Source organism: Acinonyx jubatus, chromosome C1 (assembly GCF_027475565.1).
Source record: "Acinonyx jubatus isolate Ajub_Pintada_27869175 chromosome C1, VMU_Ajub_asm_v1.0, whole genome shotgun sequence".
In the NCBI taxonomy this organism is placed as follows: domain Eukaryota; kingdom Metazoa; phylum Chordata; class Mammalia; order Carnivora; family Felidae; genus Acinonyx; species Acinonyx jubatus.
This window is the reverse complement of record NC_069381.1, coordinates 698113-724805: the sequence shown is the minus strand read 5'-3', so window position 1 is coordinate 724805 and position 26693 is coordinate 698113. Positions and strand designations below refer to the sequence as shown.

At 48.6% G+C, this 26693-nt stretch overlaps 1 protein-coding gene across 3 annotated transcripts in view; it reads left to right on the top strand.

Annotated features, from left to right (window-relative positions):
* GNB1 (G protein subunit beta 1) overlaps nucleotides 1–26693 on the top strand; it is an 88703-nt gene that overhangs the window by 58183 nt on the left and 3827 nt on the right. For all 3 annotated transcript variants that reach the window (XM_027060705.2, XM_027060703.2, XM_053205494.1), the window contains 7 exons: nucleotides 4128–4166; nucleotides 5923–6029; nucleotides 10881–10944; nucleotides 11880–12042; nucleotides 23482–23548; nucleotides 24919–25120; nucleotides 25984–26200. In XM_027060705.2, the coding sequence (XP_026916506.1) occupies nucleotides 4128–4166; nucleotides 5923–6029; nucleotides 10881–10944; nucleotides 11880–12042; nucleotides 23482–23548; nucleotides 24919–25120; nucleotides 25984–26200 (859 nt within the window). The remainder of the gene's footprint in view (nucleotides 1–4127; nucleotides 4167–5922; nucleotides 6030–10880; nucleotides 10945–11879; nucleotides 12043–23481; nucleotides 23549–24918; nucleotides 25121–25983; nucleotides 26201–26693) is intronic.

Sequence of the window (26693 nt, the reverse complement as noted above, 5' to 3'; positions counted from 1 at the left end):
AATAAATTTTTAAAAAAAGAAACAGGTGGAATCAATTTTTTTTTTATTTAAAAAAAAAAATTTTTTTTTTAAGAGACAGCAAGAGAGTACATGTGTGAGCAGGGGAGGGGCAGAGGGAGAGAGAAAGAGAGAGAGAGATTGAGAATCTTAAGCAAGCTGCACACAGCACAGAGCCCGACGCGGGACTCAATCCCACAGCCCTAGGATCATGACCCAAGCCAAAATCAAGAATCAGATGCTCAACCAACTGACCCACCCACATGCCCCCAGGCGGAATCAGTTTTTAACAGACTTTGTCTAAACCAGTATATCTAAAATATTGTCATTTCAGCATACAGTTAATTTAAAAAAAATTTTTTTAAGCGTTTATTCATTTTTGAGAGAGAGAGAGAGAGAGAGAGAGAGAGAGACAGAGTATAAGTGGGGGAGGGGCAGAGAGAGAGGGAGACACAGAATCCAAAGCAGGCTCCAGGCTCCGAGCTGTCAGCACAGAGCCCGATGCAGGGCTCAAACTCACGGACCACAAGATCCTGATCTACAATTAATAGGTATACATATATATATATATATATGTGTGTGTGTGTGTGTGTATGTATACCTATTAATGTTTTATTTATTTTTGAGAGCGAGAGAGAGAGCACATTTAAAAAAAAAATTTTTTTTTTAAACGTTTATTCATTTTTGAGAGAGAGACAGAGAGACAGAGTATGAGCGGGGGAGGGGCAGAGAGAGGAAGACAAAGAATCCGAAGCAGGCTCCAGGCTCTGAGCTGTCAGTACAGAGCCCGATGTGGGGCTCGAACCCATGAACCACAATATCGTGACCCAAGCCAAAGTCTGACGCCCAACTGGCGAGCCACCCATGTGCCCCAATTGATAAATATTAAAAAAAAATAGGTATTTGGGATGCCTGGCTGGCTCAGTCTGTGGAGCACGCAACTCTTGATGTCAAGGTTGTAATTTCAAGCACCATGATAGGTGTAGAGAATACTTAAAAATAAAATCTTTATGGGCGCCTGGGTAGCTCAGTCAATTAAGTGTCTGACTTTGGCTCAGGTCATGATCTCACGGTTTGTGAGTTCGAGCTTTACATTGGGCTTTACGTTGACAGTGTGGAACCTGCTTAGGATTCTCTTTCCCTCTCTCTAACCCTCCCCTGGCTCACACACACTTGTGCTCTCTCAAATAAATAAACTTAAAAAAATAAATAAATAAAATGTTTAAAAAATAAAAATAAATTAAAAATAGTATTTTTATTATTTTATATTCCTTTCTTTGGACTGGGCCTCGAGAATTCAGTGTGTCCTACAGGCCTCACTTTGTCTTGCTGTGTCTCATGTACGAACTGGACCACCCCGAGGAGAGCACCTGAACCACAGCCTTTTGTACACCCATCTGCCCTGGGCCAGTCTCAGGAGCCACATCTGTGCGGTTTCTTTGTACAGCCCAGGAACGGGCAGCAAAGGCTGTCCCGAGTCCATTACACCAAACAGGAAGAGAAGGCTTTCTTTCAAAAAGAAAAAAGTCTTTTCTTTCTGATTGCCCAAGGAATACATACGTGTTAAAGAATGCAGGGTGTAGGGAGTCCAACAAGCAATGGTCGGTGACTCTAAGAAGGTTTGCTTTCTCAGATTTGTGTTTGAGCTGAAGGACCCCAAGGACCATCTCATCCTACTTTACATGGTGAGGAAACAGGGGCTCGCAAAGGGATGCTGATCAAACCGTGGCATGTCTCAAAGTACATGAGCTAATCAATGGATCCAGGAGAAACTCGTCAAGTACAGGCGCAGACCATTGACGAGGTGACCGTGCCAACCGTCACCAGTGCGAAGGCTCAGTGCATGACAGAATCCCAGGTCCGACTGAGCAGAGTAGGCGCCTTCTCCGGGTCCCGAGCAGGAGGAGGCCTCCCTGTGTGCTCGCTGGTTTGGAGGTGCCGTGGTTTGAGGGGACAAGAGATGACCTGCTACCTTCAGGGCCGTTTCTCTCCGCGGCCGGCATGGAAGCCGTCGCACTAAGTAGTAGAGCCGTCACACACATTCTCACCAGGCCGTTAAACTGGAAGTTAATCTGCAGGATGGGCGGGCTGTCTGTGTTTAGGAAGCAGTCACAGAGACTGCCTCCATTAGAAGACTTCTTCCTGTGACATAGGCAGTCAAAGATGCTCGTTCTGAGAAATGCTGCCTTCGACGACGTCCAGCACTTGTTGGCTCAGATGAAGCCCGGATTGGAGTTTCTGTTTAGTTTTTTAAAGTGGCTTTTCCTGGGGCGCCTGGGTGGCTCAGTCAGTTAAGCGCCCTACTTGGGCTTAGGTCATGAGCTCACGGTTTGTGAGTTCGAGCCCCACATTGGTCCCTGTGCTGACAGCTCAGAGCCTGGAGCCTGTGTCTCCCTCTCTCTCTGGCCTCCCCCACTAGTACCCTGCCTGTCTGTCTGTCTCTCTCTCTCTCAAAAATAAATAAAAACACTTTTAAAAAGTAACAAGTAAAATAAAATGGCTGTTCCCTCCGTTTACCAATAGTATTCCCATGGTCTGTTGTGTGGTATGGTATGAAATACAGTTCGATCTCCGTACACTATCCAAAGTGAAGTTGCTTAAGTCCCGTGGTTTATTTTTCCCCACGTAAAAAATTTTCATTATTCTTTTTTAAAACTTAAAGCCATGTAGAACATCAATAAGAATGGTATTGGGAAATAAATGTTAAACTTGTACTTGGTAGGTAGAATCCACCAATGAAAGACTTGCTACTCTGGACCTTCCCTCTGCTCGTCCCTTACCCCAGATCGAGGCGCTGGCATAGAAATACTTCATGGCGTAATTTTTTGGTGTTTTAATTATTTAATCCATTAAGTAGAATTAATCAAGCAGAATGACTTTTATTGGATAATTAAACCTGAATTTGAAATCTAGAACTTTGGTACATTTATAACAACAGTCTTTCTGACTCTGTTTCCATGTTCTCAGTTGGTTCCTCCCAGCTTCGTGAAATAAAGATTACCCCGCAGTGAGGCAGTCTGCCCTAGAGAATGGTGTCCTGGGGTCCCACCGGAGCCTGTGCACGTGTGTAAATGCTGTCATGTGGCCAGCTGTCATTTTGAAAGCAGCTAATCAGATGGCTACGTAATGGAAACATTTTTCTTACTAGAGATTTCTCATGATTTCTTTTGAAATTATTCCTACACTCAAATTTTGACCCTTTTAAAAAAAAGCTGTTGTCTCATTTTCCTTCATAATTTTCTATATTTCCTAGTAATTTTGGTCACTGAGGAACAACAAAAACATCTTCATTAGCCTTAGCATATCCCTGTTCATACCTGCTTCCCAAGTCATTTTATAGATAACAGATGCAAGAGCCGGAAAGTCTTACTTGAATTTGATTGTCTTGATTCCAGATCCTTTGCTCTTTTTCATAGAGTTTAGCATTAGGTATTGTTTGGCTTGAAAACAAACCCAGGGACACCTGGGTGGCTCAGTCGGTTAAGCGTCTGACTTCAGCTCAGGTCATGATCTCACGGCTTGTGGGGTCAAGCTCCTCACTGGGCTCTGTGCTGACAGCTCGGAGCCTGGAGCCTGTTTCAGATTCTGTGTCTCCCCTCTGTCTCTGCCCCTTCCCTGCTCGTGCTCGCTCGCTCTCTCTCTTTCTCAAAAATGGATAAACATTAAAAAAAAAGAAAACAGAATCTTAAGATAACATGATCTGGAGGGAAAGTTCTTTGGGCTAGATATCCAGTGCTTTTTGGACTTGTTTCTCGAGCCTCACGGCTCCCGCGCCGTTAGAAAGACAGAGCAAGGTGCACAAGCAGGTCTGTGGACCAGCGTAGGCGCCCTGGCCAGCAGGAGGGGGAGCCGCAAGGGCGATTCCGGGGTCGCAGGGGTGCGGTGCTGGCTAGGAGGTGAGCCGCCGGCCTTGAACGCAGCGGGTAGAACCTGGAGCATGGGAAGCAGGACTGCCAGCGGCCCTGGACTGTGTTGGAGCAGAGGAATGGGGAGAGGGCGTCATCCATCCTCTTGCTTTTCGCTTTTGCTCTTGGCAGTCCGTGGAGGCGCTCCGAAGCTTTGGCGCGAGGACCTGGGATTGAATGTGTGTGACGCGTTACTGACTCCCCCTTTGTCATTCTTTTTCCTAGGATGCTAGAAAAGCGTGTGCAGATGCAACTCTCTCTCAGGTAAGGACCCATTTACACAGCGTTGCCCGCCTGGCATTGAGGCTGGTGCCCGGCGGCACCTACATTTGTTGCCTCGAGGGCGAGCTGCACTCTGGCCCTCTCCTCTCACACAGCAAGGGTATAAACACTGCTGAAGCATTGCACTCAGAAGGCACAGGGAGTAGAGGTTTTTTACATGAAAGATTAATGTCTCACAAGCCTTAGGTAATTACTATTACGGAGGTCAGAATTGCAAGATATGACAGTCTTAAGATAGTTTGAAGCTCTTCTCCTTAACACAGTTTGCCTCAGAACTTGGCTTTCTAAAAGTCCAGTTTAGCAGATCCCCAGAAAGTTGCACAGCAATTACGAGCCAGCAGGTCTGCTCCTAGATACAACCCGAAGGAATCAAAACCTGGTGCTCAGACAGGTATATGCACATGTGTGTTCTCAGCTGCCCCGTTCACAGTTTCCAGAAGGTGGAGACAGCCACGGTTTCTGTGAACGGATGACCGCGTCAGCACAGTGCAGTCCCTTCACACAGCAGAATATTACTGGGCCATAACCAGGAAGGCACTAGGGGTGTATCTAGTGCAGGGATGAACCTCAAACAGGATGCCCTGTGAAAGCCCGGACGTACACGCAAGGGCACACGGTGCGGGGCTGCCCAGAGCAGGCAGACCCCCGGAGGTGGTGCAGGTTGGGGGCTGCCGGGAGTTCGGGCAGGACGGGGGGACTGTGGTGTTTCTTCGGGGGGCGAGGGCGTCCTGGGACTCGAGACAGCGCGGTGCTTGCACATTGCACAGCAGTGTGAACGTGCTGAACGCTGCGGGCTTGTTCACTTTAAAACGGTGAATTGCACCTCATTAAAAGTCCAAAGAATTAAGCAAACGTGAACGAAAATTATGTCCGTACTTGTACTGAGGATGGCTAAATGTGCTACGTTGTCCCAGTGCCTTTGGGGACGTGCTGTAATTGGAGTTAAACAGTAAGTTAGAAAAAACTGCCCTTCATAGAATTCCTAAATTTGAATTCTCAGATATACTTGGGACTGTGCATTTTTGAAGCCCACAGTTGGGGTGCCTGGCCAGCTCAGTAGGTAGAGCACACAGCTCTTAGTCTCAGAGTCGTGAGCGTGAGCCCCATGTTAGATATTTAAGCAGAGATTACCTAAAAATAAAATATTTTTTAAAAGGGCCCCATTATTGCAGTAATACTCAGTCTATCTGTCAGCTCCGAATCGTTACTGTCCGTTTTTACGTGTCACGGTGAACCCGCGGGTGTTCACGTCTGGCTCTGTGCCGTAAGCAGCAGCATAGTCCGCATCAGTGCACGGCCTGGTCGCTGCGGACAGTGTGTGAGCCGCGGGCCTGTGTTCGGTTGTGATGGAGGCTGAGACTAATGTGGAAGGAGGGCGGGAGGAGCTGCGCCTGGACAAGCAGTTGGAGAGAGTGGGGGAGACTCGGGCGGGCCGCGCACCTGTGGACGGGCGCCGTGTGTGCGCTCTGGGGGGGACGGAGCTCCTGAAAAGCAGGTAGAGCAGTGGACTTCCTACAGACCACGAAAGGCAGGTAGGTACCACGGTAAGCAGGAGGAGTCACAGGGAGAGCCAGCCGGGTGACCGGCGGGAGATGGGTGGGCACAGCGCCTTGGGCAAACGGCACAGCCGGCCCGAGGCAGCTGGGGCTGCCAAGCAGGGTGGGAGAGGAGGAGAGGAGGCCCCAGGGGAGGTCATTCCATCACAGACTTTTAATTTGCAGTAACTTTTATTTTTAAGATCACAAACAACATCGACCCGGTGGGAAGAATCCAGATGCGCACCAGGAGAACGCTGAGGGGACACTTGGCCAAAATCTATGCCATGCATTGGGGCACGGATTCCAGGTGTGTGGGGGCATGAGCAGAACATAGGGCTTGGTACTCTCAAGGATTGTTCTGTTTTTCTGAGGGAAGATAAACCTAAAGTCATTTGCTGTTATTTGTAAAGAAACCATGAGGTCGTTAGCTATCTGGGCAGGCCAGGTCTAGCATCACAGTGCACATTCCCTGTCCGTATTTCCACTCACATTTCATCACGACCCTCATCGTGTTGACATGAGCTCCGATTCTGACCTCGCCGCACCCCCTTGCTCTCCCAGCTCCACTGTGCGGTGCCTGTGTGACTTGGGGAGGTTATACAGCCTCTCGTGGCGCCTTGTCTTTCCAGCCGTGCCTCACGACTCCTTGGCCCATACCCTCTTAGGTTTCCGTGTCCGGGCTCAGGGATCGTAAACCTACCCTACATTGTAGGGAAGATTAAGTGTGTGGAACCTTACAGCAGTGACCCCAGCATCCCGAGTGCCGCGCGTGGGTTTGCTGTTGGTTTTCTCGGAGCCCCAGCAGACGTGGCGATGCACGACTTAGCTGCTGCCGTTGTCCATTCCTCTGGCCCGTCTGCCCACCTTCCTTTTATCCACCGTCCCAACAAGAAAACTGCCTGCACAGGACCCACTGTGTTAGCTTTAAATTCTGCCCTTATTCAGGCGACTTCTTCCTCTCAGTGGTTCATCTCCATCGTGTTCTGGGTCCTTCTCCCCCGTCATTCTCTACACCCATTTCCCTTAACCTGCAGCATCACTTAGGTGAAACCTATTCCGCCCTCTTTTCTTTTTCTTTTAGAGGCTGCTAGAAAGTTTGTCTCTTCTACTTATTCTACCCAAATAAATAAAGTGCTGTATGACTATAGCATACTGTTTCAGATACCTAATACATGAGTCTTCAAATGCGTTTCTTTGAGTAGCATTTTTTTGTGTGTTTGTCAGAGAGGAATTGCTTGATTTTCTCTTTGTTCACGAAATTGTCTGCTTCAGAGTGTAAACAGCTACGGAACAAAAGAATCTATCTTTAGTTTGTTCTATACAATGTTCTGTACAATTTCAGATGCAAATGAGAGCTAACTTCAATCATTTTAATGATGGCAGTAATCAGAGACAATAAGAAAGGAGAAAGAAAAATACCCTTGCTAATCAATCTACCTTGGAATTTGTTATCAAAAGTAGACAGTAACCAAATGGTATATTACCTCCAGGGCTTCTCCTCCATCTGTAGCAACATCAGTGTCCTGATTAGACAGGATGTTTGATAGACAGTCCTGCAGCCAGGTTGTACTTGGAACCTGGTACTCAGGAATCCAGTACTTGAAGCCTGGTACTCAGAGCCCAGTACTCAGGGATCCGGCAGTTGGAGCCCGGTACTCAGGAACCTGGTACTTGGTGCCCAGTAGCCAAGTTCCCTAAGCAGTTGCTCTCCTGTAGCAGTCAGGCTCTAGTGTGGGGAGTGGTAGAGAGGACGTGTTCCTCCTACATCAGGGTGACCAGGGGAAGTTGACCTGCAGGCAGCTGTGTGGCCAGAGCAGTGGAAATGAGGATCGGGGCTGAGGGTGAGGCAGGAGGGCAGGCGGACACCAGACCATCTAGCTTCCTGATAGTTGTGTGCAAGGCATGTGCCGTCAGGTTCAGAGCACAGATGGTGTTTTGAAAGCCTCAGAGTCAGCAGGAAGAAAAGCAAAGACATGAATGAGCGGCACCGAATTCAGGGTCCTGGGCACCCCTTAAAGAAGGGTGACGTGGAAGACCCTGTGGGAGGCTGCTGTGCAAGTCTTGTTCTGTTTCGTGGAGGGCGTGGTGGACACACACACTTGTTTTATGACTGCTCGTGAAACTGCACGGCTCTGTCCGCAGTGCCCTTCTATGGGGGCCTTATTTTGGAATCACAAACGGTAGGAAAACAAAACATGATATTAAAAAAAAAATTTTTTTTAACGTTTATTCATTTTTGAGAGACAGAGAGAGACAGGGTGCAAGTGGGGGAGGGGCAGAGAGAGAGGGAGACAGAATCTGAAGCAGCTCCAGCCTCCGAGCTGTCAGCACAGAGCCCGACGCGGGGCTCGAACTCAGAGACCGCGAGATCATGACCCGAGCCGAAGTCAGATGCTTAACCGACTGAGCCACCCAGGCGCCCCGAAAACAAAACATGATATTAAGGAGGATCTATGCTCTTCAGAGCCTTTCAGAGATGACTTTTTCTAGATAGCCATGTTTTCTGGGTAGGTAAAGTTTTGCCTTTTTAAAGTCCAAAGTAGTTTTTAAAATTTTGGATGTGCATTTTGCTTACGTTGTCTTTATATTTCCTGCCTCCTTCATAATAAATAAAGGGTATTGCACCAGATTTTCCATAACTCAGGGCTCTAATTCATGAATACCAGTTATCTTACCACGTTTGTGTAATTTGTAGATGCTCTCAAATGTTGCACTGAGTGGCAGTTTGTTTTTCAGAACCACAGGAGACCCCACGATAAGAGGTTTGTGTGTCTGCCTGTGTCAGTGTATATTCTGTCTACCTTTATGTTTATCAACACACGTATTCATTTGTGCCTAAAGTCTCCTTTCTACATTGGCGAGTCTCTTTCAGTTACAGAAGTTAATGTAAAACTTTTTCTCCCCCTGCTAAAATCTGCTGGAGTCTTGTTGTAATTGAGAGCGAGACACAACTAGCCCAGCCAGGCTTGAGAGCCCTCCCTCCTCCAAGGAAATGAAGGGCCGGACGCGTTAGGATGTGGGCCTCTGTGTGACCTCTGTTTTCGGCTTCCCGGAGCTCTCACTTCCTCGCCGGCTCTCGCCTGTGCGTTCTGGGTGGACAGTGCCTCATGGGAACTGACTTGTGAATAGCTGACAGCTCAGGGGCAGAATCACCCCAGTTCTCCGGCGGTTGTCCTGTCTCGGATTAAGAGGTGTCTTTACTCACCTTCTAGAGGATCATCGGACAGCTTAACGTTTCTCTAACCCCTGGGCGAGTCAGCAAATATTAAGCTCTCTGACCAGGAGAGCTTTCTAGAGGTGACCCTCCCAGAGGACGCGCTCCTTTGCCTTGGCTCGGGTGGTCCATTCAAAGCCAGAGATTGAGCTGCACAGTGAGCGTTATTCGTTACCTGGAAGGAAATAGCTTTAAGTGCCTCACGTGTTTGTAACTGAACCAGGTGCAGGACTTTGCTTTAAGAAACTGCATCTGAAAACTGATAGGACTGGACGTGCACTTGGTTTGGTTCTGTGATACATTTTGCAGTGCATCACTGAAAATGTTTGTGTTCCTTGCCAGACTCATTGTTGACTCCTTGTGAAGGAAGTTTGTGCATCAGAACCTAGAGTTTGATGGAAAGTGTCACAGGGTCACAGTTGTGAGAGTGTCCTGAGTAGATTTTACCTCCAGGTTTTGTTCAGTTCATTAAGCCAAATATGCGTAACCCGTGTTTGATTAAAATCTTTAAAATTAAAAATCTGTTGGGGTGGTGGCCATGTGGCCCCCTCCACACCTAACCCATCCTCCTGTTTTCACATACCTAGTGTGTCCCGGCAGAGATTTAAAGACCCTTGGGGGTCACCTCTCAGCCTCAGTTGGGGCTGTTGGGTCCATGGGGAGTCCAGAGACACGGTCCTTCTCCTTGAGGTCTGGCCCTGCCACTGTCTTCTCCTCTGATAGGAGGGGCCCGCGGAAGACTGGCCCTGCACACGTGTCCTTGGGGGAGGTGGGAAACCCTGGGCGCCTGCGCAGCACCTGAGCTCACCCCTGGGGGCAGTGCCGGGATGCCCTACTTAAAAAACAGGAAAGAAAAAAAATCTGTCATCACACACCATACTGCAGCATATCTCTAGAGCTTCCTTGCCATTCCTTGAAAACAGCACATTTTGTAGGACAGAGTTCTTAGGGTATCTTATGAATAGCTGTGGTTCCCAGAATTACTCATGCTTTCCTTCTGCAGTATCCTGTCTTAACGCTGCAGATATAGACAGTGCACCTTTCAGCACAAGATCCCAAACTTAGCAGTTATCCAAAGCAAGAAAATCGTCTTGAAGAAAATTCATGACAGTTACTAGTCTCTTCTGCTGGACGAGGCACGGTTCCGCTATAGTTAGTCATCTCTTTTAAAAGCAGGTGGGAGGTTAAGTGCCTCCTTAATGTTTCCAGGAGACCTGGAGACTAGATTTAGCTCAGCCGAGGAAATCTCCATGATTTGTTTGTCTCATAAATTTGGAATAGCTAAAAGCTTATTATTCTTTTATATCTAAGCTTTCTACATGTCTAAATGGAAATATATTTGTGTATTAAGTATTTTCTGCCATCTTTGGTTTTTGAAAGATCTGTATGTCTCAGGGCTCCTGGATGGCTCAGTCGGTTAAGCGTCAACTCTTGGTTTTGGCTCAGGTCACGATCTCATGGTTCGTGAGTTCGGGCCGCATTGGGATTCTCTCTCTCTCTCTCTTTCTGTCTCCCTCTCTGTCTCCTTCCCTCCTCTCTCTGTCCCTCCCTGCTCACTGTCTGTCTCTCTCTCAAAATAAATAAACTTTAAAAAAGAAAAGGGAAGATTTGTATGTCTCAAATTTGATGAACAGAAACCAAACCTAAGCAGGTAGAAGAACTCAGCCTGTCCTATCTCAGCAGAGAGTGACTTTAGTGATCTAGTTTGCATTTGAAAGCGAGTGCTCTTGAATCTGCACTGTTATTTGTGGGAGTATTTTCTTCCATGCTTTCAAAGTTGAGTTAACAATCGGACCTTTTGTATTTTCTCCTACATCAGTATGCTTTGTCCCAAGCAAATGTGACACTGAAGTGTGTGTTGAGTCACAGATTTAGTTTGTACTGTTGCCTTTGTGTGATGATGTCTGTGGTGCCCATCAGTTTGCTCTTGTCCTCTCCCTCTAGGCTTCTAGTCAGCGCCTCACAGGATGGCAAACTGATCATCTGGGACAGCTACACCACAAATAAGGTAAGGGCTGTGTGGGGTCCCCTCCCTGAGAAGCTGACCCCGGGGGAGGCGGCCTTTTAAACTCTGGTTCACTTGTGTAAAACCTCTAACAGGATAGGGAGGGGGCCGTGGTGCTTTCTGTTTTTAGTGTGAAGGCAGATCACATGGCTAGCACACATTAGTAGTCTCGTCTGCACAGATTATTATCTCCTTACAGGGCAGGTGGGAGGTTAAATGCCTTCTGAATGGTTCTGAGAGACCTGGATTCCAGATTTAGCTTCGTCTGGGAAATTTTGTGTTTTATTTAAAAATGTAGAAATTCAGCTTTTCATTTGGTTGTTAGTTTTTATGAGCGATAACCTGAAAGGCAGTATACTTTGAGGTATAATAAATGAAATTATTTTAAAAACTTAATCCAAGGTTGTGCTGAATGAGAAAGTACTGTCACTGGGTCCAAGCGTATGAAAAGACCAGACTCAGTCGTATTTTACTGGAGAGTCCTAAGCGTGCACAGACGATTACAGTATTTTTAACAAATTTATCTGAAGCACAGGGAGGTCTGTGGCAGGATTAAATACAATGTGTAGTTTGGTTACTTCACTGAAAACTTTTTGCCAATCAATTTATAGCCATTTTGACACGCCAGTGAAATGTTTTCTTTAACATCGAGTTTGAGTCAGGAGGCTCTAAGGCTGTTACTTATGTGCACATCCAACCGTAGATTGTGACTTTATTAAGGCTGCAGATTAAATTGGTGTGCAGGGCTGGATTGCTAGTTAAATTAGTACTTTACTGACTGGCCACGCATATAAATTACTTTCAAAATACTTTTGGCTGTTGTTTTGCTCCGTCACCTTCCGTGCAATGAGAGTTGAAGACTAGAAATAGAGGCCTGGAGTCCACAGTTGGCGTTGTTGAACTTGAATGTGTCTGCATCTCTGTGTTCTGTCATGTAGGTGCATGCCATCCCTCTGCGCTCCTCATGGGTCATGACCTGTGCATACGCGCCTTCTGGGAACTACGTGGCCTGCGGTGGCCTGGATAACATTTGCTCCATTTACAATCTGAAAACTCGTGAAGGGAATGTACGTGTGAGCCGTGAACTGGCTGGACATACAGGTACCTGTTGTCATCAGTAAGCTCAGAGTTGAAGATGGTTGCATTGTGTGCTTTGGACTCTCCCCTCTTGTCAATAATGATTCAATGAGATTGCTTGTAATAATGGCCACAAACACTCTGAAAATGAAGTCAAAGACAGGCTTGGATATGCCTTTACCATTAAGAAGCCTTTAGATTGAAGTTGCTGTGGCATCCTGTTTTCAAGGGTCGCAGGGACTTAGGTCACTGCCTGAGTAGCTGGCAGCCACCTTTTTGAGTTTATGTTAACCCAGTTGACTCTGTTACCTCCGTCTAAGCCATCTTGTATCTTAAGTGCCTTTCCACAGGGGTTTCCTAGTCTGAACGTGCACGTTTATCCACGTGTATACGTACCGTGCATTCCCGCACCTACTTGTCCAGACTGGTCATCTGAGCTACTGGACGCCAAGTAGCACTCTTGTGGGATAGAGTGCTGAACACGGCCAGCGTTAAGAGTTCGGTGGTACATTATTTTGCCAAGTTTAGTTTCCCTGCGACACTTGTTATTCATAACAAAAGGCATAGTATTTCTGGTCTCTTCCTAATATTTTACTTATATTCTCAGTTCTCAAACTTATACCCTGCTAGGCTCACCTGTTTTACGTGCAACTAAAGAAATGGTCATAATTAAAGGAGTAAATAATACTGCTTTTGACTCTAGGTAAGCCTTGTGTTAAATTGATTTTAGTCAGATAAAAGTATGTCCATTCTCCTTTTTTTTTTTAATTCGTGTGACTTCTTGGGTTGTTTTGTGGAAGTGTAATTAACATACAGTGGTACCAGTTTCAAGCATACAATATAATTATTTAGCACTCTACACATTGCTCAGGGCTCATCATGGTACGTGTGTTCTTGCTCCCCTGTATTTCACCCATTTCTCCCCACTAACCTCCCCTCTGGCAGCCACCAGTTTGATGGTATTGGTTGTCCTTCTAAAGATAGGCTCCCTGTATTTTCTCCATTTCTGTCCTGCATTGTCTCCTGCCCTCTGCTTAGTTGGGGGTGATTCCGTCTTACTTTTCTAGTGTCTTAAGGTGGAAACTTAGATCTTTTTCAGATTTAAGCACTTGAACTTACACATTTCCCTCTAAACATGGCTTTAGTTCTATTTGAAGTATCTTCAAACCCTTTTGATTATTTCTTTGATTCATGGGTTACTTAAAAGTATGTTGCTTAACTTTCAAGTACCTGGAGTTTTCTTAGATAACTTATTACTGATTTATAATTAAATTCCATTATGTTCAGCGAACATATTCTGCAACACTTCAGTTCTTTTCGGTTTATTGGGACTTGTTTTTAAAGGAGCAGATAATCTGTCACAATGACCGCGCCGCATGCACTTGGAAATCGAGTCTGTTCTGTAAGTGCTGGGCAATGTTCTCAATGTGTTCATTAGAGCCAGGCTTTTGAGCCAGAATTCTTGATACTGTTCAAATCTTCTATATCTTTATTTCTATAAATTGCTGAGAGAGGTTTTTTTTTGTTTTTGTTTTTGTTTTTAATGTTTGTTTATTTTGAGAGCGCGAGAAAGGGAAAGAAAGAATCCCAGGCAGGCCCTGCACTTTCAGTGCAGAGCCTGAGGTGGGACTCAAACCCACGAACCATGAGTGGAAATCAAGAATCGGCTGCTTAACCAGTTGAGCCACCCATGTGCCCCTGAGAGAGGATGTTAAAGTCTCTGATTATGGATTTATCTTTCTCCCTTTAATTCTGTCAGTTTTTGCTTTATATATTTTGAGCTCCGTTAGTAGCAGTGTATGCATTTGTGTTGTCCTGTCTTCCTGATGAATCGATCCTCTTACCATGATGAAATGTCCCTTTTTCTCTCAGAATATTCTTTGTTGTAAGTCTGCTTCATCAGATGTGAATAGAGTCCACATTTCTGTTTATTGTTTCCATACGTTTTTTTCCATCCATTTTCTTCCAGCACGACCGCATCTTTATAAATAGAGTCCGTTATAGACAGCTTACAGTTGGGTCTTGCTTTTATCTATTTTAAAGGTGTCTGCCTTTTCACTGGCATGGGGTTCGTTTCTGTGTCACGTAATGTTGGCATAGTTGGATTTAGCTTTGTCATGCCACCACCTGCTTTGCCTGCCTGCCTTCTTTTCGGTTAGAATACTAACCCAAATTCTTAGAATCCTAGTTGAGCTTATCTGTTGGCTTTTTTAGCTTCCTCTTTGCATTAATTTTGAGTGGTGTATCTAGGGATTACAATGTACATTCATAATTTTTCAAGGTCCATTCAGAGATAATATTGTATCAGTTCATATAAACTTCAAGAACCTTGCAGCCGGAAAGGCCCATTTTTCTGCCCTTCCTTGTTTTTTATGACATTTTCATGGCTCTTGCCTCTATGTGCCCCCATAAAACATTGTTCTACTTTTTCCGATACACATTCTTAGCTGTTTGAAGAGATTTGAGTTGTCCTTTACGTTTTCTCAATATTTACCATCCCGAGTGCTCCTTCTTCCTGTCCGAGGATGGAAGGAAGGGCTCCCTTTGGTCTGATGCGTTTGTTTTAAGGTTTCTCACAGTTAGTGGAGGTCTGCTAGCACAGTGATTACTCTCCATTTTCATTTATCTGGAAGTATAAAATTTGAAAAAGAAAAAATTTTTTTAATATTTATTTATTTGGGGGAGGGCGCAAGCAGGCAAAGGGCAGAGAGAGGGAGACATAGGATCCCAAGCAGGCTCTGTGGTGACAGCAGAGAGCCTGACATGGGGCTCGAACCCACAAACCACGAGATCATGACCTGAGCCAAAGTTGGACGCTCAACCGACTGAGCCACCCAGTTGCCCCTTCCTTCATTCTTGAAGAGTTTTTTTTTTTTTTTTTTAAGATTTTATTTTACTTTTTTAAAGGAATCTCTACACCTGACGTGGGCCCGAACTCACAACCCCAAGGTCAAGAATTGCACACTCCGCTGACCGAGCTGGCCAGGTGCCCCAGTTTTCCTTCATCTTAAAGAGTCTGTTTGCTAGATCTATTGGTTTCTGGGGTTGATAGTTTTTTTCTTTCAGTACTTTAAAGACTTTTCTTTGTTTTGTAGCAGTTTGACTGTGTCGTGCCTCTATGTGGTTTTTCTTTGTACTTTGCTTCCAGCATCTTGAATTTGTGAAGTTTTGACCTTTACTAAATTTGGGACATTTTAGGTCATGTCCTCAAGTACATTTTCTATTCTGTAGTCTCCTCCTTTTGCAATCAGATTTGGTCCTTTTGCAATCAGATTTGGTCCTTTCAGACCTGTCCTCAGGCTTATGTGACTTTTGTCACCTCTAGTATTCTGACTACCCAGCAACCTATGTATATGAGATGTTCTGTTCTTAGTTCTAGAATTTTTGTTTGCTTTTTAAAAAAACAGTTCTTTTGTTTGCTGTTTAAAAAAACAGAAAAACAGTTGTTTTTCTACTGAGATTTTCTTCTTATTTATTACATGCATATTTGGTATCCTTCATCACAGTTCTGAGAACTGCCTTCAGAATTCTTGTTGGCACTTCAGCAGCTAATCCTTTTGAGGCTGGTCTTGAGGACTCTTTTCAGTCTGGGTGACGTTTTCCTATTTATTAGTATGTCTAGTAATTTTGAATTGTATCCTGGACGTCGTGAAGTGCTGTACTGTAGGCCCTCTGTACTCTTGTGTCCTGTCAGGCAGCAGCAGGAGCCTTGTCTGTCCTTTTCCCATCAGCCCGGCCGTGTGGAGCCTGCTCTTTGCCCATGTGGTTCAGATAGAAGCCTTGGGCACTTTGGTGCGTGATTGAGGGCTCCTCTTCTGTGGCTTTCTCCTTTCTAGGTTTTCTTCTTTCACTTTCTGCTATGGTTGCCCACAGATCTGTCCACTGGCTATTCAAGAAGGTTGGACACGGATCTTACCCACGTGGTGTCATACATGGGGGCCTGCCTTAGAAACAGCCTCCATCAGCGCCTTTCTTTTCTTCCAAGTGTAGGCTCCTCTTCATTCTGTCTGCTTCTGTTTCCTGTGCCTTTAGTTGTTTGTTTGTTTGTTGTAAAGGTTTTATTTTTAAGCAATCTCCACACCCAGTGTGGGGCTTGAACTCACAACCCTGAGATCAAGAGCCGCCCGCTCCACCGACTGAACCCGCCAGGTACCCCGTCTGTTTTTTGTCCGGAGCTCATCGTTGTTTTCTGTGGGGGAGTTGAGTTGCTCCTGCGGCCAGAACTGCTGCCCCATGGCTGGAAGCCACATAGGCCACCTGTGTGGTCCTCGTGAGCCATGTGATTGTCCAGTGAGCACACTTCAGAAGTCACTTGGTTTATAGCATTGATGAACTGCCAACACTTAAAAACATATATCCTTGGAGCACCTGGGGGACTCAGTCAGTTAAGTGTCCGAGTCTTGGTTTCAGCTCAGGTCATGATCTCTTGGTTCGTGAGTTCGAGTCCCATGTCAGGCTTTGGGCTGACAGTGCGGAGCCTGCTTGAGATAGTGTGTCTGTCTCTCTCTCTCTCTCTCAAAAATAAATAAACCTTAATAAAAATACGTTCTTAGTGTTTATCAGTCTCTGATTTATAATCAGATTCAGGGTATTGACTTCCATTTATAATTAAGGATTTAGATATTTTAACACTATGTTTGTTGAAACAAAAAACAAAATTTGGATTAGAGGAAATACTTAAAAGTTTTTGTTTCCTTCATATGTCATGAAATTTTACTTCCTGGGAGTTGAGTAGTTTCTTAAAAGCATTTGGCTGCTTAAAAGTATGCGTAACTTTCTTCAGACATGATACATCATTTTTGGCTTCAAGTCAATATAGTTAAAATCTGATAAGCTTAAAATAGTCTTGTTTGGGGCACCTGGGTGGCTCAGTCAGTTAGGTGTCCGACTTTCGCTCAGGTCATGATCTCACGGTTCGTGGATTCTGGCCCCTCATTGGGCTCTGTGCTGACAGCTCAGAGCCTGGAGCCTGCTTTAGATTCTGTGTCTCCCTCCCTCTCTCTCTGCCCCATACTACTCACGCTTTGCCTCTCTCTCTGTCTGTCTGTCTGTCTCTCAAAAATGAATAAACTTAGGGCGCCTTGATGGCTCAGTTGGTTTAAGTGTCCAGCTTCGGATCAGGTCATGATTTCACAGTCCATGAGTTCGAGCCCCGCGTCGGGCTCTGTGCTGACAGCTCAGAGCCTGGAGCCTGCTTTGGATTCTGTGTCTCCCTTTCTCTCTCTGCCCCTCCCCTGCTCATGCTCTGTCTCTTGCTCTCAAAAATAAACAAACAGAAAAAAAAAATTTTTAAATGAATGAGCTTAAAAAAATTTTTAAATCGTCTTGTTTTAGTCAGAGGGTAGAGGTGTGAACCGTTAGTGGATTCAACACAACTTGAGTGTTTGCTGTCTTTATCTCGTCTTAGACCTGAGTGTCTGTATGATCAGTGTGGTGTTTATTACTTACGATGCCTTTCTCTGGCCTGGGTGTGAGGTTGAGAACTCTTGGTTAAGCCACGGTTGGGACATTTTCTTGTAGAATTTTAGAAACTCAGTTGCACAAAACACACCCATGAGCGCTGTTGTCAGCAGTCATACCAGTCGGTCTTGTCTTCGTCATGTCTTGAGAGTCCAAGGGGGCTCCGTTCGCTCACCTTCAGGGGTAAGGCTCTTGGGAATCAGTTGTGTGCCGCTGTTGTTTCCGTGAAATATAACGGCCCACGCGGAACAAACAAGTTTCTGTCTCTGGAGTCAGTTACCCAGGGTTTGTAAACCCTTTGCCAGTACCGCAGAGAGGAAACCTCAGATGGTATTCGCTCTTGCAGAGTCAAGACGCCCTTTGGAAACGGCCACTGGACTGAATTCACAGTGATTGAGGTGGGGCACTTATTATCATTGTTATAAATGTATGACATGCAGAATATAACTTCCCAAGTGCTGTTTTGGTGGGAATAATAACGTGAGAAATGAGGAATTTCCCTAAAGACTCCCATCTGATGACGGTGTCAGGCCTGGTGTCACAGACTGTTCTTGGAGCAGGTCCCTGCATGCTGCTAGGAAAGCTGTGACGCCGGCTTTTATGAAGGAAGGTTCCTTCCTTCATAAACCTCTCATTGCAGTGTGGACGCTCTTCCCTTCCCGAGGTCGTTCTGGTCAAGGTGGCCACAGATGCATTAACATTTGGGTCAGGAGTTTAGCCAGAGACGTCCTGGGCACAGCCTGGTGTGGTTGCTCAGCGACTGCCTTTCCTTCCTGCCAAACCAGCTGTGGTAGCTGAAGCTTCGTTCTCTAGGGACTATCTGTTCATATAGTCTGAGGCAGGGTATTTTCTGTTCGTGTGAAAGCACAGCGGACCAGACCCATTGTCTAGTGAACTTGGATATTGGGGGCGGGGGATGGAGATGTTTTCCCCTAATTCTGCAGAAGGAGTCATAATGGGGCTGCTCTTTGGTACCCTTTTCATTGGCGGGTTAAATGTGACATGGGCCCTAGGCTTCTTGCGTGTTTGCCACAGTCTGGGAAGCACAGGTCCCACTGCTCACTCACGAATCGCATGGACCGTACGGGCAGGAGGTGGGGGGGGGGGGGTGGTCAGGCCGCCTGACCTGGGGCACCTACTGGACACAGGGGCTCACAGTGCTGTCCGCACAGTGGGCCTGCGCGCCCCTTAGCTTCCCTCCGGATGGCTCCTTGGACCTACTTTCCATCTTGCCTGCTTAGCAGCCCCGGCAGAGAGAGAGAGAGAGAGAGCCACAGGTCCTGACCAGGCCTGCCATTGGCCACACTGGATTCCGCACCCGCCCCATCTAGCCCTTGGATCGATTGCCTAGATCCAGACCTTAGACCGTCCTGGAAGGATAATGGCAGGCTCTACTGAAAACCCTAAGACCCGAGGGGGCGAGGCCACGCAGCCTTGTGGGTGCATCTGAAGGAGTTTCAAGTCTGCTTTGTCTTCATCGGATCCCCAGCTCTGACATTCGCCTTTCACGTTGGCCTCTCGTTGGGTGTTGTCAATCCTCCTGACTCTTAACAAAACCCTTCTTTGGCATTTCCTCACTTCCACAGCTTCGAGTTACTTCATAGGCCTTCTTTCCTTCTTAGCAGACATCTTGAACATTGTGCTCTCACTCTTGTCTCTGCTGCCTGGCTGCGGTGCGTCCCTCAGCATGGGGCAGGCGGCTCTTCATCCAGCTCCGGGCCGGAACGTGGTCCCCCCAAGTGGAAGCCGCAGCTGGCGCTGCGTGGGTGCCTGGGGTGGGGCTTTGTGTCTCCAGCTCCCAACTTTGACTTAGCCATAGTGCCCAGCGGGGCCCAGTGCTCTCTAGGCATGGGCTCGGCTACACCACCAGCATGTGCTCGTTGTAGAAATTCGGGGAAATAACCTGAACTTCTTCCTTTGTGTGTTTTCCTTAAATGTTTATTTTTGAGGGGCAGAGAGACCGAGCACGAGCAGGGGAGGGGCAGAGAGAGAGGGAGACACAGAATCCAAAGCACACTCCAGGCTCCGAGCTGTCAGCGCAGAGCCCGACCTGGGGCTTGAACTCAGGAACTGTGAGATCATGACCTGACCCGAAGTCGGATGCCTAAGAGGCTGAGCCACCCAGGTGCCCCTCTTCTTTTGTGTTTTTAACCTACAATCTCACCCAGAACTATTCTAAAGAGTTGAGAGAGTTCAGTGCGTGCTGATGTGTCTGTTGCTGGATGTCTGGGCAGTTTCCGGTTTGTCAGTAGTGTGAACGTTCTTGCAGGTGGATGACCCCTCAAGCCTATAGCCATTTTCTTGGGATAAATTAGCTAGCCAGGCCCTCTGGTCTCGGGGGCCACATGAGTCACTTTTCTGTGCACGTTGGTAGTCTCGGTTTTGCTCTCTCTGGGTCGGCACCTTCTCCAGATGCAGAAGTAGGCGTCTCTGCTCCTCTGGCAACAGATTCCCAGCCAGGCAGCACACTCTGTCGGTACGTCCTGCCTCTGTCCTCCAGGCCTCAGCCGACAGCACACCCTGGTGTCCCCCATGGTCCTTGACCCAGGGACCTGTTCTCTGCACTGTCTCATGTCAAGCCTCCTCTCTCTGGACTGTGTGGCACCCTTGTCCCTGCACTGGGCTGTCCCCCAGCATGTCCTGACACTGTTATCCGTGGTCTCCATGAGGCGTAAAGGAACACTCTTGTGCCTTTGCACCTCCAGATTTGGCACCCATGTGTGTCGGGGTCTGTTTTCCCAGCCCCTCTGTAAGGCTCTCAAGAGCCAGCAGCACCACTGGCTGGCCACTGTGTAGCATACGGCCACACCTGGTGGGGGCCATGTTCGCCCGAGGTAACCCCCCCGCCCTCTACCACACACACACACACACACACGATGGGACTCATCTCTACCCGAGGTGACTCCGTCCCCCCCCCCCCCCCACGTGTGTACACAAACAGCCCTCCCAGGGAATTTATTCATTCTTCAGTTTTAAAGATGGTAACTGCCACTCGTCGTTCAGGACTTAGTGCATCGGCGGCTCTGTCCCCCCGGCAGTTCTCTGGCACCATCCGCAGTCCACGGGGGGGGGGGGGGGGACGGCAGCTCATCAGAGAACGCGGTGCCAGTTAGCCACCGTGTGAGGATTGAGTTGCTTGTTTCTGATTTGCGAGCCCACATTCTGAAGCCTGACTGTGCCCAGCCAGGTGGCTCCTGTGAGACCGTCCTGGTGTCGGAGTTCACGGAGTGCCGTTCGTTGGGCCCTTCTGCAGGCTTCCCTTCCACGCTCACAGGCCTTGGGATGCAGAGTTTGTGTTAGACGGGCCCCATCACGGTGCTGTTGAAGCTTGTTAGCCTCGGTCCAATTTTTCTTTGTGGAGGAAAAAAAAATTCATAGAAAACAACATCTACCTGGTTATTGTTTCTTCCTCTCGATGTACAACTACAAAGCGGACCACAGAAATGAGTTATCAGATTGTGAGCAGGAAGCCCTGACTTTGTTTAATTAAAAGTGATATTTGTGTATGTGTTTTGAAAGCTCAGACTACGGAAAGTTAGGAAACGAACGTGGGAGACCGTCGTCCCCGGCACTGCCCCTGCCCCACTCTGAGCCCGGCTGTGCTGCCACAGCCTCTCAGGACCACCCTGCCCTCCTCTTCACGGCATCGGTCTTAGTCTTAAGACCTTCTGTGACTTCCTGGTGCCACCTGTTGTTTTGTAAGTGGGATCATTTCCCACAGCCTTCCTGGCTCCTAATAACTGCTGCTTGCTGATCATCGGAGGCCCTGAAGAGTCCCCACCACTGTACCAGCTGACGCGGCATGCCATCTCTGGTTCTTGGCGGGGGGGGGGGGGGGGAGCTCATGGGTTCCACCTGGCTGGACCACAACCTGTGTGATACACGAGGTGGACAGAGGCCATCTTGGAGGTCATGTTTCTTTGGGTCTTTGACCTAGGAGTGCCCTGCCTGGCCCTGCACGGGACACTGCTGGTGCCGAGTCTCCACGGCTCTTCTCTCCTGACCTCCTTGTGCTCCCAAGTCAGACAGGCTGAGGCTGTGATGGTGCAGCATGAGGGCCACCTCACAGGACGCTGTCGCACGCCCAGGGCTGGCTTTCGGAAGGGAGGGACATTTGAATTGACTTGAGTGATGGCAGAGTAGCCAGGAAGCAGATGCTGTTCTTGGAGAGGAACTTGGGCAGAGCCTCAGCAGTATGAGGGACAGGACCTGGGGGTGCACTGAGCAGCTGGGGACCAAGGGTCACATGCACGGTGTGGATTTGTTATCAGGTGATCTTTCCACACAGGCTGCTCCTCTCCTAGCTGGGCATTGATTCACCTGTGGAGTCCCTAGTGTCCCTCTGGACAGACATGACATGGCCTTCGAGAAGTGCTTGACCACACATTCTTTTCTTGTCTTTGTTTTAATGTTTATTTATTTTGAGAGGGAGAGAGGGGGAGAGAGAAAGAGAATCCCAAGCAGGCTCTGTGCTCAACACGGAGCCTGACTTGGGGCTCGATCTCATGACCGTGATGAGATCACTACCTGAGCCAAAAGCAAGAGTCAGTCACTTAACTGACTGAGCCACTCAGGTGCCCCTACACATCCTTTTCTAGGCACATAGCTGATATTTAAAAATTGTCATCCAGGGGCGCCCGGGTGGCTCAGTTGGTTAAATATCCGACTTAGGCTCAGGCCATGATCTCACTGCTCGTGAGTTCGAGCCCCGCGTTGGGCTCTGCTGACGGCTCCCGAGGCTCCGAGCCTGGAGCCTGGGGCCTGCTTTAGATTCTGTCTCCATCTCTCTGCCTCTCCCCACTCGTACCCTGTCTCTGTCTCTCGGTCTCTCTCAAATATAAATAAGCATTACAAAAGTTGTCCTCTCCAAATATTTTGGTAACATCTCTCAGATAAATGCTTCGTTTTCCCTGTATTCTTACACTTTCCATACCAAAACCGTTCCATGGGTTTCTTCTTTGTGTATTTGTTTTTATTTTACCGATCTTCACAGCGTCACCCAGGGCCCTCATGTGGACTGGCAGGGGTGCCCTGTCCTTGTAAGAGCACACCTGTGTGACCTCCTGGCTGGAGGGGGCGGGGCGGCTCTGGCACCACCCTGGCCACCAGCCCACTGGGCACACGCCTTACGGCGGGCAGGGGGAGGGTGGTGTGCTGCACTTCTAATTCTTCGAGTCACTTACAGTAGAACAAAACTATAAACCATGATCCACAGAGCTAATTAAGTAGAAATCCTACTGTGTAGGTAGGGAAAAACTGATTTTCTGTTTTACCTTTTCTCATACCAAAAGCTGATCGAGGTTGGGGATCTCAGTGTGCCCCACTGCCAGCATCCCGGCATCGGCACCGCAGCTCTGCCTCGCCTCCCACACGCTCAGGCGCCATCTAGCCATTTCCACGCCAACTTGCGTACTCTAGCTGGCATCCTGTAGAAAACCCCGCCGCCCCGCTTGGCGCCCCGATCCCAGCTCTGGCTGTGCCTTCCTGGAGGATTCAGGAGGCCTCCGCAGACCACCCTTTCCCATTCCTTCCCTAACATGTACATACGTTGTCTCTCCCTCCTGGGATGTGAGCTCACACCCCAGGAGGGAGAGAAACAGCCCTCTGATCACAGATATGTTCCAGGTGCCCACAGGGCTCCCCTCCAGGCACCAGCATAAGTTCTTGTGGGATGAGTGGATGTGGGAGCAGAAAGGGAACCCCTGTCCCCACATACGGATCAGAGGAACAGAGACAGCAAGACACCTCCCAGGGTGCGGGGCAGAGGGCTCGCGGCCTCTCTTCTGAGCTGGCATCCGCTCCTCCCGGCCTGTGGGCTGTGCCACCTTGTTTGTTCATTACTGCATGTGGGGCGGGGCAGGGGGCGGCTGGCAAGCATTGGTCTACACCTAGATGTGGAACTTGCAGGTGTGTTCATTCTGCCAGTGTGTTTTCTGTTTACAGGACCTTAGAACTGCGGGCGGGGGCTTGCAGATCAGGGCCATCTTCTGGTTTGTTTTCCAGGTTACCTGTCCTGCTGCCGCTTCCTGGATGACAATCAGATCGTCACCAGCTCTGGGGACACCACCTGGTGAGCACCTGTGCGCCCTGCCTTCTCATACTGCTCACCTTAGACGTGTAGGAAATAAGACTCTTGGCATTAATCAGGCCATCTTTTATTAATTTGAAGTGGCCGTGAGGTGTCAAACACAAATTCATGAGCGATGAGCAAATTCCTTGTACTCTTGATAGATTTTAAAGTTCAGAGTTTAATTTTGAACAACGAAGGACTGACTCATAGGCATCGCAGCTGTAGGTGACATGCCTGTTTTTCTTTCCCCTGGCCACACTCCGTCTGGGCAACTGTTGGCATCCCTTTGGGGAGCGGGTCCCCTCTGAGCGCTGTGTCACTGTGGACTCTGAGCAGAACCGAGGAGGAGCAGGGCTTCCCATGTCAAGTGCACTGTCTCAGCCTGCCTCGGTTTGAGCTTCTACCTTACAGTTAGAAGCCCACTTAACCTCTAGAACATTAAATGATCAGATAGGAGTCATTTCAGACTTAAACCGTTGTCAGGGGCTTTTCTGGGCTTTGTGGCACAATGTGGCGGCATGCCCTATGCCGGGTCCCGACTCCCCTATCCAGCTTGTCCTCTTTGTATAAATCGTATAGGTTCACAAAAGACTTACAATGTAGCCTGTCCGTTTTCGGAAGAATTTCTTTATTAGAAGATATTTTTTTAAAGCTGGAGTCCTGGACGTGATTCCTTCCTTGCTGTAGTCCCTCCAGGCCCTAGCAAGGAACCCCCCCTGTACAGTCAACCTGTAAATGGTGTAACCGGATTTGCATCTGAGCCAGAACCAAGCAGCTTTCGGTGCTGCTGCTTCCTGGGGCTTGAAACACAGAAGTGGCCCACGCTCCACCCGCAGCACAGTCGACGTCTCACCTTTGTACCCTTTAAATAGTTGCTCATCAGACATCCACGGGACACCAAACTCAGGGACTCTCCCGTTTGTGTCTCCCGAGGAAGGCCGTGGGACCCGCGCCTTGCGTTGCCCTGAGCCATTTGTTGACCTGGTGTCATCTCCGTGTCTTAGCCCGTGGCATCCCGGAGGGCAGCGAGCTGGCTGCAGCACATCTGTGCCCGTGTGGGGCACTGGCCAGGAGCCCCTGCTGCTCCTTGCAAGCCCACATGGGGCACAGGTCACTGGCTCCCCCTTTGTTGGTGTGTGAGTTGGTGTAGAGAGAACAGCTACTCCAAAGCCTGTGGCCACATTCTCGTCTGTGTTTTGTTTGGGTGCTTGGTTTCCCTTCCAAACACAGCCACATTATGACATTTAGATTTGTCTTCAGTAAAAGCACAGAGGTTTACTGTGGTCCTGGGGTGGTTTGAAGGACAGTTTGTCACATGACTGCTTGTCTGACAAAGTGAGGTGACTACATGTTTTGTATTCCTGCTGCAGTGCTCTGTGGGACATCGAGACCGGCCAGCAGACGACCACGTTCACTGGACACACTGGGGATGTTATGAGCCTCTCTCTCGCTCCTGACACCAGACTGTTTGTCTCTGGTGCTTGTGATGCTTCAGCCAAACTCTGGGATGTGCGAGAAGGGATGTGCCGGCAAACTTTCACCGGCCACGAGTCTGACATCAATGCCATCTGTGTGAGTTGGGGGTTCAGCTGTGGGTTGGGGTCCTTTGCCAGCTGTTAGTGAGTTAGATTGCTTTCTGTATACCGTGGAACACACCATTAAGCTTTAAAATGTTTTCAGGAGTGGATGTTGTCTCCTTTGTGTAACTATAACCTAATTTACAAAAACTCCTGTAGAAAGCTTAGATGTGATGTGCTCTGTCATCCTTGTGAGGCCGGCTGATTCTGTGCTGACTGTTCATCTCACAGACATTGGCGATGGGCCTACAGTGTGCAGGCCCTGGGGTGAGCCAGCGATTGGTGTCCTGGGCTTCCCTCTAGTTGGGAAGCAGACAAGGCAGTAGTTGACCCAGTCAGCACAGTCTCTTAGGAGTGGGGGACGGAGGCGGGGCAGAGGCTGAACCTTGAGCAGGAACCTTACACGCTCAGCCTCCTCCCCGTGGTTGGGGCGCAGCCAGCTGAAGGAGCCTTCCCGTTGCCGTGTCACCCTGACGTGATGGGGGTTGCAAGAAGATGTGGAGGGTGATATCTGGTTGATCAGGGCTGGGCATTCCTCCCCCGTTTTCCTGCACGAGGCTAGTCCAGCTGCTGGCGGTGCTCAGGGGTGACCACACTCTTCCTGCTCCCTTGGGAAACAGTTGATCATGAAAGGAAGGCTACTCTTTGGCGAAGACGGCCACCGTGCCTGCCCCAGTACCGACGCCCTCCCTTCCGGATGCCCAGGCAGCTGCCGCTCTGCTTCCCTGTGTCTCCAGAGTCCGGCCCCTGCTGACCCTTTCCTCCTGTGGGGGCAGCAGCCCTGCTGTGGGCCGGTCCTGTTTCCACGACTTCTCTGTGTGCATTTGCCTACTCTCTCGGCTTGCTTTCTCTTTCTAGTTCTTTCCAAATGGCAATGCGTTTGCCACTGGCTCGGATGATGCTACCTGCAGGCTGTTTGACCTCCGTGCGGACCAGGAGCTCATGACTTACTCCCATGACAACATCATCTGTGGGATCACCTCGGTGTCCTTCTCCAAGAGTGGGCGCCTGCTCCTTGCAGGGTACGACGACTTCAACTGCAACGTGTGGGACGCGCTCAAGGCCGACAGGGCAGGTGGGTGCTCGCTGGGCCTCCTGGGCCTCCTAGGCACTGAGGGCTCACCTTTGAGGATGGACCTGACTCCCAGAGGCTGGAATATTCGGGTTTGCACACATGATGCTGATAAGAAGCACATGCTGTGCCCAAGTATATCTGCCTGCCTGCCCTGTGGTGTGGCCAGTGGAAGGACAGGGGACAGGCCAGGGTGTCTGCGCTCAGGGTCTCTAGCACGTTGGCTTCCCTGGCACCAGATCTCCTTACATGCACTGTGTGGGGTGCATGGAGACCACCACGGTGGGCGGACAGCTGCTGGGTCTTCAAGGCCCTCACCTTGCTTTCTCTCTCCACCGGCTGTATGTGGTGGAACCGTGTCATCTAGGGGCACAGGCTTGGGCAGGTCTAAAGTCTCAAGTTCACACATCAAAGGCAAGTGTGTGGCTATAAAGGGCATTAAAACACAAGTTGTACAGGGTTGCCTGACTGGCTCAGTCAGTAGAGTGTGTGCCTC